Source organism: Diplodia corticola (genome assembly GCF_001883845.1).
Source record: "Diplodia corticola strain CBS 112549 chromosome Unknown scaffold47, whole genome shotgun sequence".
Taxonomy (NCBI): Eukaryota; Fungi; Ascomycota; class Dothideomycetes; order Botryosphaeriales; family Botryosphaeriaceae; genus Diplodia; species Diplodia corticola.
Window position 1 is genome coordinate 226,501 of NW_017971526.1, and position 13,979 is coordinate 240,479.

At 56.0% G+C, this 13,979-nt stretch overlaps 5 protein-coding genes across 5 annotated transcripts; 2 read left to right on the forward strand and 3 right to left on the reverse strand.

The window, feature by feature from the left end:
• Positions 1 to 243: 243 nt before the first annotated feature.
• Positions 244 to 1,691, reverse strand: BKCO1_4700073 (uncharacterized protein; the record flags this gene model as incomplete). The annotated part of the gene is made up of 2 exons (XM_020276428.1): positions 244 to 824; positions 965 to 1,691. 2 exons carry the CDS (start codon positions 1,689 to 1,691, stop codon positions 244 to 246), a joined length of 1,308 nt encoding a protein of 435 aa, XP_020127809.1.
• A 4,584-nt stretch (positions 1,692 to 6,275) lies between these two features.
• On the reverse strand, positions 6,276 to 7,685 carry BKCO1_4700074 (4-hydroxyphenylpyruvate dioxygenase; the record flags this gene model as incomplete). The annotated part of the gene is made up of 3 exons (XM_020276429.1): positions 6,276 to 6,780; positions 6,873 to 7,248; positions 7,325 to 7,685. 3 exons carry the CDS (start codon positions 7,683 to 7,685, stop codon positions 6,276 to 6,278), a joined length of 1,242 nt encoding a protein of 413 aa, XP_020127815.1.
• A 679-nt stretch (positions 7,686 to 8,364) lies between these two features.
• BKCO1_4700075 (uncharacterized protein) lies at positions 8,365 to 9,108 on the forward strand (the record flags this gene model as incomplete). The annotated part of the gene is made up of 1 exon (XM_020276430.1): positions 8,365 to 9,108. One exon carries the CDS (start codon positions 8,365 to 8,367, stop codon positions 9,106 to 9,108), a length of 744 nt encoding a protein of 247 aa, XP_020127814.1.
• A 45-nt stretch (positions 9,109 to 9,153) lies between these two features.
• On the reverse strand, positions 9,154 to 9,813 carry BKCO1_4700076 (mfs multidrug transporter; the record flags this gene model as incomplete). The annotated part of the gene is made up of 1 exon (XM_020276431.1): positions 9,154 to 9,813. One exon carries the CDS (start codon positions 9,811 to 9,813, stop codon positions 9,154 to 9,156), a length of 660 nt encoding a protein of 219 aa, XP_020127790.1.
• A 468-nt stretch (positions 9,814 to 10,281) lies between these two features.
• BKCO1_4700077 (mitochondrial cytochrome b2) lies at positions 10,282 to 12,023 on the forward strand (the record flags this gene model as incomplete). Its single annotated transcript, XM_020276432.1, has 4 exons — positions 10,282 to 10,309; positions 10,377 to 11,729; positions 11,795 to 11,868; positions 11,931 to 12,023. The coding sequence occupies 4 exons, from the start codon at positions 10,282 to 10,284 to the stop codon at positions 12,021 to 12,023; spliced, it is 1,548 nt and encodes a 515-aa protein (XP_020127813.1).
• Positions 12,024 to 13,979: the final 1,956 nt, after the last annotated feature.

A 13,979-nucleotide genomic window follows, 5' to 3' on the forward strand; every position in this document is an offset into this window, starting at 1 on the left:
GATATTCAAGAGCGCCGGCGGCGCGGGCGATTCTGATAGGCCGCCATAAATAGCCTATAAATGCATATGCCATATGGCCGCATGTTGGGGTCTGGTGTAGATTTGCTTTGGAGGTCATTGGATTCATGATGATTTAAAACCCATATATCAACGAAACTATTCCTACAAGGACTATCGCATGTATCAAGCAACAGTGATATGTGCACTGGACGCCCTCCTTTTCTTTTTTCGATCTTTTCACAATCACGACGACTTCGTGACGAAGACAACATTTACTGCTGCAAAAGCCGCTGAGACTGCAAACACCTCCACCCGCCTGACGGATGTGAACCACGTTAGTAGCACCGCAAGAACGAAGTTGAAAAGCGCGATGAGCCCCAAACTGAGCCCACGCACACTCGTAGCCTCAACCTGCTGAAGCGCCACCATCGAAACCACGGGCAGCATCGACGCAAGCCCACTTGTCAACATGAACGTCCACCGGTATATTGTTTTGTCGTCGAGCATCGCAATCCCGTTGGCACCTTCCATTTTTCGTAACCACCGCCACTGTTTCCTCCTGTTTTGCAGATTTGCGACGACTTTGTTGATGACGAACTTGGTCAGATGGTCGGATTCAGGACGTGGGAGGAGGGTGATGAGATCTTCGGAGGGTTGACACTGGGAATTTTTCACCAAGCAGCCCCAGACGGTGCGATCCTTGCCCGTCAGTCCTCCTCCGGCCAACATCTCTTCAGATCGTAGGTATTCTTGTACGTCTCGGAGGTCGTGCTGGCTTGGTTCACTGGCGGATAGGATTTTCATCGTTTGGACGATGGCTTCATCTGTTGGGAAGAACCGGAGGTATGTGTCAGCACTTTCGCCATCATATCAAGTGAAGACACAAAAGCGACATAACAGAAGTGACTCCAAGTTATATAGATACCGTGCCTGGGACCTCCTTCGTCTCCGCCTGTTCACTTACTGTATCTCCGCAACCTCTCCCGTATGTCCTCCATAGTACGCCACTGGAGCAAGTGCGCGCTCGCTCGCGACCCCTGCAACCCCTGCGCCTCTCTTTCCGCTTGCGCCTCCCTCAAGTCTTCCGCGGACGTTGAACGTCTCAGGAACGCCCAGTCTGTGGCGTACTTCCGCCTATCCTTGGCGCTCTTGTGCTCGCCGTTCGTGCCCGAGTCCGCGTTCGCGTCGTCCAGCCGGTACCGGCGCAGCTCGTCCTCGAGGCTTACCAGTTCCGCTTGCATGTATAGTAGGTTCAAGATGTTGAGTGTGGTGAAGCTGCGGAAGATGGATGCTTGAGGCATGCTGGCCATATGCACAGCGAGGCTGGGGTAGCCGGCCGGTGGGTCGTTGTTACTACCACCAGCACCAGCCAATGGCGGCGGTGGTGGTAAGGGCGGTCTGACTGCTTCTACGTCAGGCGATGCTCTCGGATCTGCAGACGGTTGTGATGCGCGTCTCGCTACTCCAGCTGGGAGCAGTGCAGTATCATCGTGTGCTGAGTTTGGAGCTGCTTGTGGTACTTGGCTTGGAGGAGTCTTCAGATCTGGACGGATGAAGGGGGCCTCCCGATGTATGTTGTCGGTCGATGTGGTTGCTTTAGCATTGGCAGGTGCAGTGGTATCTGGTCTTCCTCCTCGCTCAGGATTGGGAAGTGACAGGTGATGGAGTTCGAGGTCTGGATTGGCTTCCATACTCCTGGTAAGGGGAAGTATTGGCTCGGATGGAGACAATGGGGCAAGAAGTCCCAACATGTCATACCCCTCTCGCCGAAAAATTGATAGGATGAAGATGTAGCAAAAGAAGCCTGACACCACACACACAAACACACACACAGTTCACCCGGTACGAACAAGGCCTACGCAAGTATCTTTAAGTACGCCGTCAGGCAAGTCTAGCCTTGCGATGTTTGTACGATGAAATTCAAACCAGAAGGCGCTTACCTGCACGCATGCAGAGGGCCTGAGGCTGCAGCATGCTCGCTGTAACGACTCGGAGGGGCTTTCAGGCTTCCTCCAGTGGCTTTTGACGTTTTGACCCATCCTGTAGAGCTCGCAGAATGGCACCCCTGCAATCGCGACGGGCGTACCGCCGACGTGCATTTGGTGGCTGGGCTGCATTTTCTTGTGTAGGCTTCCATGTGCACCTCCAAGCCACAATGGTGGAATACAGAACAGCTGATTGAAGCCACTCCCATCTTCAGGAGCATGCTTGTAGATCCTGTACATATCTGACCCAGAGAGAGCTTGGGTAGCAAGTAGTTGAGATGCTCCAAAGTCAGTGAGGACTAAGGGATGGACTTTGTTTTTATAGCGGCAACAACTCACAGCATATGCAGAAGCAACTACGTTGGGTATCCCGATGCTGACCACTGCTCTTTGATAGCCAGATTGCAAAGCATTAATAAACATGCTGTGTGACCACACGATATAACATCGCCTACCACATTCCCTAAAAAGACACATCACGCGGGGGATTCTCGTCATAAAATGTCGGCGGTAAGATTCGGATGACATGTTGGCCTATTGGAACTCGCGTAAGGACGTACTGCATTTATTGGTGCAACAGGCCCGCCCGAAAATGTGGCAACACAGCTTTCTCATACGTAGGCTTGCAGGAAGTAGGCTGGGTGGCCTGGAATATAGGATCTGTGTGGTCAGCACAGCCCTGGAGCCATTTATAGACGAAGGCGAATCACATATATCGTTGGGAGAAATTGCTGCAAGTCTTGGCCAGTTGCGAGGAAATACGCTGCCGAGGCTTCCCGCGGCTGTTGGCCCAATCACTCGATGCATTGCCCCAATTGGGGTCAGATATGCATCAGAATCAGCCACAGCCTTGCATCGCTTACGCTTGGGTTCCACAGAAAGCAGGTTCTGTGATAAAGACTCAGTCATATCATCAGTTCGGTGTCCTCGACAATATCGGATAAGGCCGTTTGGAAACTCGATCTACTGTCAGCGACCGAGTGCCTTTATTAGTACAGAATGTCCGTCTCTCGCTCCCTCCGGTTACAGTCATGTGTATGTACTTATAACCCCTTCCTGCATGAAACGTCTGTCAGAATTGCGAGGCTAACACTATCACCGTATGTTCAGTACAAACCACAAAGCCGCCGCATCCAGATCTTCTCCGGAGAGTCCACAAGATTAAGAATAGCGACTGTTGCCAGAAACAGCCAAAATTACAATCTCATAAGCCACGAGACAGTGACGGCGTTGCAGGCGGACATCAACCGTCAGCCGTGCACGCTACGTTTAAATGATATTGGTTTGGGAGTGCTGGGAACAGTAGCATTGGAATGGAAGCTGGAGGGATCCGAAACGAAGGAGCAAAGCAATTTTTGGGTTTTGGCCGACCCGGACCCACCGTTCGACCTGGCCTTCTCGAGGGAACTTGCAGAGAGCAATGGACTATTGTCGCAAAGAGTAAGCGTATCTAGAAGGATATCGGAAGATCTATGTGATGGCTGACTCTAAGTAAAGGGGGGTTTGTTCCGGAATCTTGTCTGTTGGCTACAGAAAGCCAGATAGCCGGCAAGGCCGAACGGGCCCGGCCAGTTCGGCTCAAGGTGGTCAACAATCAACGACAAGCAAAGGATTAGGCTCGATCTTTTGTTTGGTAGGCAGAGGGTCAGCATCTTTGTTTGTTTGCAAACATATTTGGCTGCTACAGAGATCTTTGGCTGTTTGCAAAGTTCTCGGCCCTCCGTCTTTGCTTGTTTCTTCCACAGAATCCTCGATCTTGGCTTGACTTTTGGGTTGAAACCAGCAAAGACAAACAAACATGTTTGGTTGTTGACCACCTTGGGCTGAACGCGATGACGGCGCAAATCTCGAGCCCCGAACCTTGAACCCTTGGCCCAAGATGGCCAACAATCAAAGACAAATAAAGATGAGGCTCGATCTTTGCTTGCTTGGTAGGCAGAGGGTCAGCATCTTTGTTTGTTTACAAAGATCTTTGCAAAGATGGCAGCCCTCCATCTTTGCTTGCTTGTTTCACAGAAACCTGGATCTTTGCTTGATTGTTGGGTTGAAACAAGCAAAGACAAACAAACATGTTCGGTTGTTGACCGCCTTGCCTTGGCCACCTATACTGGACGGCGAAAGACCGGCATCGATTCGGGGATCAACATGACATTTTTTTTTCCAAGTGGAGCCAAGGCCAAGCATTCCCTTTCCGTGCACAGTACATAGTTTGAGTATCAACGGGCGCCGTACACCGGAATTTGTCGATGCTGTGATTGCTTGGATTGTCTCTGTAAGTTTAGCGAATCAATCTTAGATCCCGTTGTTACACATTCAGGATATTGAAGATAGTAGACTTGTCGTTGACAGTAAGTGTTGACAATGTAACCCGATGCATATGCCAAACAAGCTTCCCGGAGACCCTTGGTAGGGACAAAGCACATTATATCATCGACTGATTCACTATTCACAGGAGCGGGCGGCAGACGTACCACAATGCTTGAGCCTCATGTTTCAGGTTACTACAAGGCTCATCGCGCCTTGCCCTATAGTAAGTGACGTCAATATCACGCTGACGCCTACCTCATAGACGTCGGTTGCAACATAGTTCTTCACTGTAACATGTTCCCTTGAGCCCTGCTTGCTCAAGGATTGTACTCAAACCCAATCTCGTTGAGGCGGCCTTCTATGAGGAAATCACAGCTTCAGTCGACTACTGCATCATCTGAATGGGTATTCCGCAATGGTAGCGGCTTCCAATCCCTCCAAGAACGACGTCCGAATGTTCCGGAATGGCTGCCTTGTCAGCGGGTACAAAACAACGAGCGTCCACAGCTTTGCACGCTACACCACACTACCTGTCTGGGCAGACAGCGAAGCCAACAATTTTTCTGCAGCCTAAAGCTTGACTCATGAAGAATGACTCAGCTTGGGCTCCCGTGATCTATGGGTTGATAGATAATCGTCAGCAGAACAGCCGGAAATTCCCCCTGCAAATCCAAAAGATGGGCCTGATCTGTGGTAAGGCTTATGTCACTATTGTCGCTGCTGCCGGGAGAGATTCAGCTCACGGTCACCTGGAGGTCCCAGACATTGGGCCACCAAATGAAGGGTCCAAAGTTTACACAAGCAACATGGGCCTTGCCGCCTTCATCTGATATTAAAGATTACTACAATCATGGAAGGGATTTCAGGATCTGAATTACTCAAGTAGAGCTTGCCATAATCCTCTTACGGTGTGCTCATCCGTCTGCAGCTACGGGGGTCAATTTTCCCTATCCAAAGACATCGCCGATGAAATTCGTCCCTCAACAGCTTTGGCCATCGGGACAGCAGTCGATTCCGCTCCGCTGACAGCTATTGCAGCAGCTCCGGCAGGTCACTCCAGGAAATGTATGTTTGATGCATTGCCGACCGTTCACCACCTCCACCTGCTTGACACGGAAGCTTCCAATCCAGTCATTCCACCCGATACGCCCAAGGTCACTCTAGCATGACGGCAACCCCCCACACGTCGAGTATCTCGGGCTAAGGAGAAGCCTGCCTCGCCGGGATAGAAGATCGTGTAGCCGGGTTGCCGCAATCGCGATTTGTTGAAGTATCGTGTACCGATGATGTCATATCACGGGTTCAAGCTTCACTTCTGGGTATATATTGACATGATCACCTGTAGTTAGTTCAATAAGCAATCCTTCTTCTTAATATTACGTCACGTGATTCCTTGGACTTCAGCACGATTCTCAGGGAGCACCGCAGCCGTGCCCGAGTCCGGGCCGAACGAGGAGATTGATTGGTACCTCGACAGCTGGCAGCCCCCAGAATACAAAACACCTGACACAGCTGGGAAAGAGAGATTTACCATGGGTCATCTAGCTGGATGCACTGATCGATGGCTTGATTGGCCTAGCCCTGCGTCCCGCCCTAGTTGATGTCCGTGGTGATGTAGATCTGTTGTCGATTAGTAATGCTCGAGGATGGAGAGCGGATGGGTACTAGCACCACGATATCGCGTTTGTCGAGATCCTCGCAGGAGACAAGTCGCGCAACGTCCACGGCGGCCACGTCCAGGCCAATAGCAAGCCTCACTATTATTTCCACTCGGAGGTGTCGTCACTGCCCAACATCTCTGTTCGACTCGTTCCCAGCTCCGCATGGGATGATCCGGTAAGCTTCATTGCTACAGAAGCTTAAATTCGATATAGAACAGTCTGTCATAAAACACTCACACAAACTCCCGCTACCCATGCCAAATACGACCGCATACCAAAAAAAAGACACAAACCTTCTTGCGGCATCATCATTCCATCACACTCACACCAAGTTCCCTCTCAACTCCTGCTCCCTCTCAATCGCCTCAAACAAGCTCTTGAAGTTCCCCGCCCCAAACCCCTCAAAATTCCTCCTCTGAATAATCTCGACGAACACCGTCGGGCGGTCCATCAAATGCTTCGTAAACAGCTGCAGCAGGTAGCCGCCCTCGTCAAAGTCGATCAGCACGTCGAGGGCCTGGATGCGGTCAAAGTCCTCCTGCAGCTGCCAGCGGTTTGCTTTCGCGGTGCGGGCGAGGCGCTCGCGCATGGCGGCGTAGTAGGTGTCGGGGACCTTGATGAACTCGACGCCGCGGGCCTTGAGGTTGGTGATGGCGGCCAGGATGTCGTCGGTGCGCAGCGCGATGTGCTGCACGCCCGCGCCCGAGTTGAACGCGATGTACTCTTCGATCTGCGACTGCTTCTTGCCGTGCGCCGGCTCGTTGATGGGCATCTTGACCACGTCGTTGGGCGAGGACATGACGATGGATTTGAGGGCCGAGTACTCGCTGATTTTTCTTTCAGTCAGTATGTGTGTGTTGTGTTGAGGATTTCTGCGGTGGAACGAGGGAGAGAGAGAGAAAAAAAAAAAGTCACTCACGTGCAAATGTCCTTGTCGTCGACGCTCCAGAAGCGGTGGAAGCCGAGCATGCGCTCGTAGTACTCGCACGCGCCCTCCATCTCGTCCCAATCCTGGTTCCCGACGCAGTGGTCGATGGCTTCGAGCTCGATCTTCGGCAGGAAGCGGGACACGGGGTCGATGGTCGTCTCGGCGCGGTAGCCCGGCAGGAAGGTGCCGGTGTAGTCGAGCTTCTGGATCAGCGTGTGCGTCGTGTCGCCGTACGTCCTGATGGTGGCGAGGCGGACGGCGCCGTCGGAGCCTGAGGACTGCGTGTGCGGCGCGCTCACGACGGCGGCGCCGGCCGCGACGGCGGATTCGTAGACACCGTCGACCGAGTCGACTTCGAAGGCGACGTCTGCAGCGAGTCTGTTAGCCTTGTCTTTGAGACGCCACGGGATGGAGGTGGAGTTGGGGGCGGAGATAAGGCATACCCTTGACGGCATCGCCGTGCTTCTCCATGTGCGCGTGCATCTCCCGCACCGACGCCTTCTCCTCCTCGCTGAACTCGGCACCCTTCTCGACCGCTTCGAGGCTGCGTAGCGGACTGCTGAGTACGAAGGTCACGCCGCCGTTGCGCACGACGTGCGAGGCCACGGCGCGGGACTTGGTCTCGAGGCCCTTGTACGCGACGCGCTCAAAGCCCATGCGCGTCACATAGTAAGTAGCGGCTTGCTTCGCATTGCCTACCCACCAGTGCACGTGGTGGTAGCCACGGTAGGATTGTAGCGAGGCCTCGTCGGCGACGGGCTGTGTGGATGGTGATTGTGGTGGCGAAACAGCGATCGGTGCCATGGCTGCTTGTGTAAAGATGACAGAGACGAGGCCTGTGGATTTCCCAAGTTCCCTCAGAGAAACAGCACTGGGAATGCCGTCGAGAAGTTGTTCTGTAAGATTGCTAAATACCTGAGCCTGCAGCGCCGCGGTTGAGATACAGAATGAGAGAACCACGGCTCCCGGTAGTCGGCCTCCAGTTCATATATTAGCCAAGTCCAGCGCTTGTGCCGCATTGCTAATCCCCTCATTGCCGTTTGCTGACGTACCGGTCAGCGCCGCAAGAACCGTCGTGGACCGCTTTGTGCCGCTGCACGAGCCTTGCAAGCTGGGGAGGTGTGGGAGCTTGGATAGCGCGGACTTTGGCGGATATTCAGGGGATGACGGAGCTGATCCACGGATATCTCAGGAAAACCCCGCCAAGACGGCCGTGGCGCTCGGCTTGCGGCGGGCCAACCTGACACGCCTGAACAAAGACCACCTGCAAATAGGCTTTCCACGGATCGCTAATCAGGAGGCCAGCATAGGATTCTGAGGGTAAGCCGCCAGCGCGGGGATCCGCGGCGTAGGGAGGCGTCCATGTGCCGCAAGTCGTGGGGCCATTATTTTTAATCTGCTCCCTGGCTTGACCTGCCCCTCCACAAGCCGCGCCTACCTTTCGCTTCCCATACACCCGTCAGTTGCAGCACACCGAGTCAACATGGTTTCTCCAATCCCCACGCTCTCGTCCAACGACGCCAAGGTGCTCTCTGCTCTCTTTGACCGTGAATCTTCGTCCTCAGCCTCCATCAAGATAGCACCACAGCCACCACAAACCCTACCGCACATAGCCGACTCGCTTCTTCCGACTTTGCAAGCGGCTGAGCGCACAGCCATTCTCCTGCTCAACACCCAGAAACCGTCGCTCGAAGACGCCAATGCCGCGATACGAGCGCTCAATGAGCTCATCGAGCAACACCCCAACTACGCGTCCACCTACGCAAACCGGGCGCAGGCGATGCGGTTACGGATCGAGGACGAAGACAGAATGTTCGAGGATGAGAACGTCGAGACGACCGAGGCGTTGCTTGCGGACCTCTCAAGAGCGATTGAGCTCGCATCACCTGCATCACCACAAGACCCACTGTCATCACTCCAGGCACGGCTGCTGGCTATAGCACATACGCATCGAGGTTACCTGCTACTCAAGGCGGCCAAGGCAGCTGGTGAAGCAACCTTGCATACTGGACCAAAGGAGGTCAGAGGGAGGGACAAGGACAGCCTAGAGGAGATGGCGAGTCGGGAATTCTTTCTCGGAGGTCGGTACGGTGACAAGACGGCGAAAGAGATGGCTGTCAGGACCAATCCGTACGCGAAAATGTGCGGTGCAATCGTGAAGCAGGCGATGAGGGAGGAGATGGGCGACGCGCCGAGAATAGACGTCGGGGGAGGTATTGGCGGATGAGCGAAGGATCTCTGTAGCAAGAATATAAACAACGAGAGCCAATCATCAGTCAAAATGGGAATTGACGTGGTGCGCCACGGCCATCTCATCGCCTTCAAAATCCTGACACACCGGGCACACCACCTGCGGCGCTGAGCTGAAGGCCGCCGGTTCATCATGCACGTCATGCTGCTCCTGTAGGGGGTGGTCCGGCGGCAACAAATCGGCCAGGCTGTAGCCAGCAGGCGGGCGCTCCATCTCCTCCTCTTCCCGTATGTCGCGGTACCTCATGTCGAATCTCGAGCTGGGTGGCTGCGTGGTAGTTGTCACACCCTGGTGGATGCCGCCACTGGCTTCGCCGTTCCTCCCCAGGTTGCTCAATCCGGCAGACCCGGCTCTTGCCTCGTTTTCGGTGGCCATGCGCTGCACGCGACCAACGCGGCCATCCACAAGGCGCACCTTGATGCCATGGGGGTGATTGCCGCTGGTTAGCACATCCGCAACGGTTCCCTGCACCTGGCGGCCAGTGGGCTGATCGACTTTGAGGACGATGGAAACGTGTGCGCCAGCGACGACCTGATGTGTGTTGGGGACGCTGGACGGGGCATTGGAGTTGTATCGGCCACCGCGCCCGGGGCCGCCTCGTCCTCGGCCACCACGACCTCTCCCTCTGTCGGCGGTCTGCTGCTGTGTCGGGCGGCCCTGGCGGTTGCGAGGCCGCTGCATGGCGGTGGCGGGAGTATTGTCGGCTTGCGGTCCGGGGATTGAGTGACGACAAGGCAGGAGGCTGGGTGTGTGTGGACGGGAAAAAGTTGATCGCACCGTCGGAAATGGAGCAGGTCGAGCCGAGCTTCCCCGCAACGCGAACGCGCAAGTCGCGTTGCTCGGATTTCAAACGCCGACGTCAGTCGCCGGGGGCGCTGCAGTTTTGCGGAGGTGTTGCGGGCGCGAGCGCAAGCCAGTCGGAAGCTATATCCCACTCCTGCTGCGTCACAGCCGATCCGCTCCCCATTCTCCAATCGACGCAATGGCTTTGTCGTTCGCCGAGTCAATCCCCACGGCCCACCACCGCCTCTCTCCGCATTTCTACTCTCCGCGCTGACTCTCCCCGCCTTCTTTTCCAGTCGATTACTTACTGCTCTCCTCCAATTCGCATTTTTTCGCTGTACAGAAGCATCAGGGAGCATTGTAACCATGGCGAAGGTGTTCAGTTACGACGAGGGTATGTATCAGGCCCCAGACCTCACCACCAGATCGTCCCGACGCTGACGCCGCTCCCCGACACGCAGTGTCCAAGCACAACACCCCCGAGAGCTGTTGGGTGGTTCTGTACGGCCATGTTTACGACGTCACCTCTTTCCTCGGGGAGCACCCTGGCGGCTCGAAGATCATCCTGCAACTTGCCGGCACCGACGCAACCGAAGAGTACGACCCGATCCACCCTCCAGGCATCCTCGACGAGAGCCTCCCCGCCGAAGCCAAGCTAGGCAAATTCGACGAATCGACCCTGCCCAAGACCGAGACCGCACCAGCCGCCGAACAACAAGCAGCCAAGGCCGCAGCCGTAGGCGGCGACCCGGCGTCGACGGAGCCCGAGGGCCCACCAGACCTGGAGTCGCTGCTCAACCTGGACGACATCGAGGCGGCGGCGACGAAGCAGATCAGCGCCAAGGGCTGGGCCTACTACTACTCGGCCAGCGACGACCTGGCGTCCAAGACGCACAACAACACCGTCTACCGCCAGATCCTCATGCGGCCGCGCATCTTCGTCGACTGCACCCCCTGCGACACGTCGACGACGCTGCTGCACGGCACCCACAAGGTCGGCATCCCGCTGTACGTCTCCCCCGCCGCCATGGCGCGCCTCGCCCACCCGGACGGCGAGCGGGGCATCGCCCAGGCCTGCGCCCGCTTCGGCGCCCTGCAGCTCGTGTCCAACAACGCGTCCATGACGCCGGAGCAGATCGTGGCCGACGCCCCGCCCGACCAGGCCTTCGGCTGGCAGCTGTACGTGCAGACGGAGCGCAAGAAGAGCGAGGCCATGCTCGCCCGCATCGCGAAGCTGCCGCAGTACAAGTTCGTCTGCCTCACGCTCGACGCGCCCGTCCCGGGCAAGCGCGAGCAGGACGAGCGCAGCAAAAACGTCGGCGCCAACCTGCCCGTGCGGTCGTCGGTCCAGCAAGGCTCCGCCAGCACCCCGGCGCCACAAAAAAAGAAGGAAGAGAGCGGCGGCATCGGCAAGTCCCTCTTCCAGGGCACCGCCGCCGACCTCACGTGGAAGACGACGCTGCCGTGGCTCGCGCAGCACACGAAACTCCCGCTCGTCCTCAAGGGCATCCAGACGCACGAGGACGCGTACCTGGCGGCGCTGCACGCGCCGCAGGTCAAGGCCATCATCCTGTCCAACCACGGCGGCCGCGCCATGGACACGGCCCCGCCCCCCGTGCACACGCTGCTCGAGATCCGCAAGTACTGCCCCGAGGTCTTCGACAAGGTCGAGGTGTGGGTCGACGGCGGCATCAAGCGCGGCACCGACGTCGTGAAGGCGTTGTGTCTGGGCGCGAAGGCCGTGGGCGTCGGGCGTGCGGCCCTGTACGGGCTCGGCGCCGGCGGCACCGAGGGCGTCGCGAGGATGTTGGAGAGTGAGTTGCCCCCCCCCCTTCTGTGTGTGTCTCGAGAAGTGCTTTTGCTGACGAAATGGAAACAGTCCTGAAGGCGGAGACGGAGACGGCGATGAGATTACTTGGTGTGGAGAAGGTGGAGGATCTGGGGATGCAGCATGTAAGTTCGATTCGCTGTCCACTGACTGACTCGTGGAGACGCCGCTGACTGTTGTTGTTTAGATCAATGTGCGCGCTGTGGAGCGCGATATCTACGACGGTCCGTCAAATCTGGCCAAACCGGCATTGTGGGAGAAGGTCAAGGCAAGGTTGTAGAAAAGATGCGATTTAGACGTGTTGGAGACGCAGGAATACCTCGAGATCAGATGTCTTGCATACCCATAGAAGAACGACGTAACTTATTTTTCTCCCTCACCCACCTCAATGGCCACCGTCATGTGTGATCTATGCAACGCCCTGTCCATAAAGTACCTCTAGTCGGGCTGGCTCCAACGTCAGGCAAGATTGTTGATCTTCAAGCAAACAACAGAAACGCGTTCTGATGCCGCCCGTGGACGCATTCGCTCGAGCTGCGCACTCTTATCACTTCGCAAACGGCAAGATAAGAGCTCATTGCTACGGCAGGTTGAGCCCTGTGTTTGACTCTTGGGACTAGCTACACCCAGCGCAAAGCCCTGACTCCTCCGAGTGCTTGATCCAACCCAGCTGTACATAGTACAAGCCTATCGCTTGGTGGCTAACGCGCGGACGGAAGAGGATCAGCGTCCCCACAGCGCTAGATGTAGTGCTCTGTTCGCTTTCCCTTTTTCAACCGCCTTGGCTCAACCTGGAGTCTTGCGGTGAGGTAGTCTGGATCTTGACGGCGAGCCCCTAGGACCGAAAGGAAAATTCAATAGATGCACATCCGCTCCAAGGGCGCAATTAGCATGCTCGTGAAGAGTATTAGCGATGGGAAATGGAAAATGGGGGCTGAGATGAATGTTCGGCTTCAGCCGTCGTTATATCCTGTGGAGACGGAAGTTCCCTTGAGAAATGTGATAATAAGGGAATCTCACGTTCATATTCGGATGCTATATTACATTGGCTGATCGGTATATGATATCACATGACTCCCGTGCGGTGGTCATCAAAGAACGGGCTCTTCGCTGTTCTACGTCTTTCAGTGGAAGTTTCCGTAATGGTTGCAACGGTCGCACAGACGGGAATGACATAAGAGACTGGAAACAGGCTCAGTGTTCAGTCAAACAGGGCAGAGAATGGAATAATGCAAGTACCACACTACAACATCATGAGACAATTTTTGACTTCGTGGAAGGCCGGGAGCAGGCGGGTAACGTTCGGTTTGAAGGCTGCCGGCACGCCGTAACCACGCGGCTGAGGCGGACCAGCCGATCGGTAGGACCCTGCATTCCGATCGCCGAGCATCGTGGGAAGAGCCAGGCAGATGCAAGAAACAGCTTCTGTGGGCTGCGCCGGCAGATTTTCAGCCAGTGCTTCACACAAGCCGGTTGCGTGCCCGCACTTTGAGCGGAACTGACTCGGGGTAGATAGGTCCAAATCGTCTGGCCAGATTGCTGGAAACACTGTTGCCGGGGGGAACGGGAACAGAGATCAGAACTCTAAAACACCAACACCGCAAGAAAAAACCGGGCTCGTGAGCCCGACTGCACCCTGGACCCGGCGGTATCTCCGCTTTCATGACATCAGCGGCTCCCCATGCACCCCCAGCATTGATGGACTGTCTTGCATGCTAATCGTAGGGCTGAGCCGTCCGCTCGGAGATTTCGAACTTATGTGGCCGTGATGCGTCGCTCGCTCCCAGAGTCACAACCTGGCACGAGCAGTGAAACTCGGGGTACACGACAGTTCGGATAATGTTAGTGCATCGGCTAGACGTGGCAGCAAGTTCGAGAAAACCAAGAAGAAAAAGCTTAACCCTTCGGGGACGAGCCAACGTGATCTCTTTTGGGCAGCTGACAGGCATTCCCCGGCGGGGACACGACGGAGGAACAGGCCGTGGAAACCCAGGCGGCGCACGTACCTACGTGCGCTATTCCCGTAGGCAATAGTGAAATGCCATCTCCAGCCAGGCAGCGATCCGCGAGTCTGGTCAGTGGCGGAGCGTGCAGGCTGGGGAGGCGGGCGGACTGTGGAGGACATGCAGCGGCAGCAACGAAGCATTTGCCGACCGTTTCTGTCAGTCGACCGACGCGAGCGAGTGTTGTGTCGGCAAGCCGGAGCCGGTGCATCGGCAGCCTCGGGCCTCTGCGT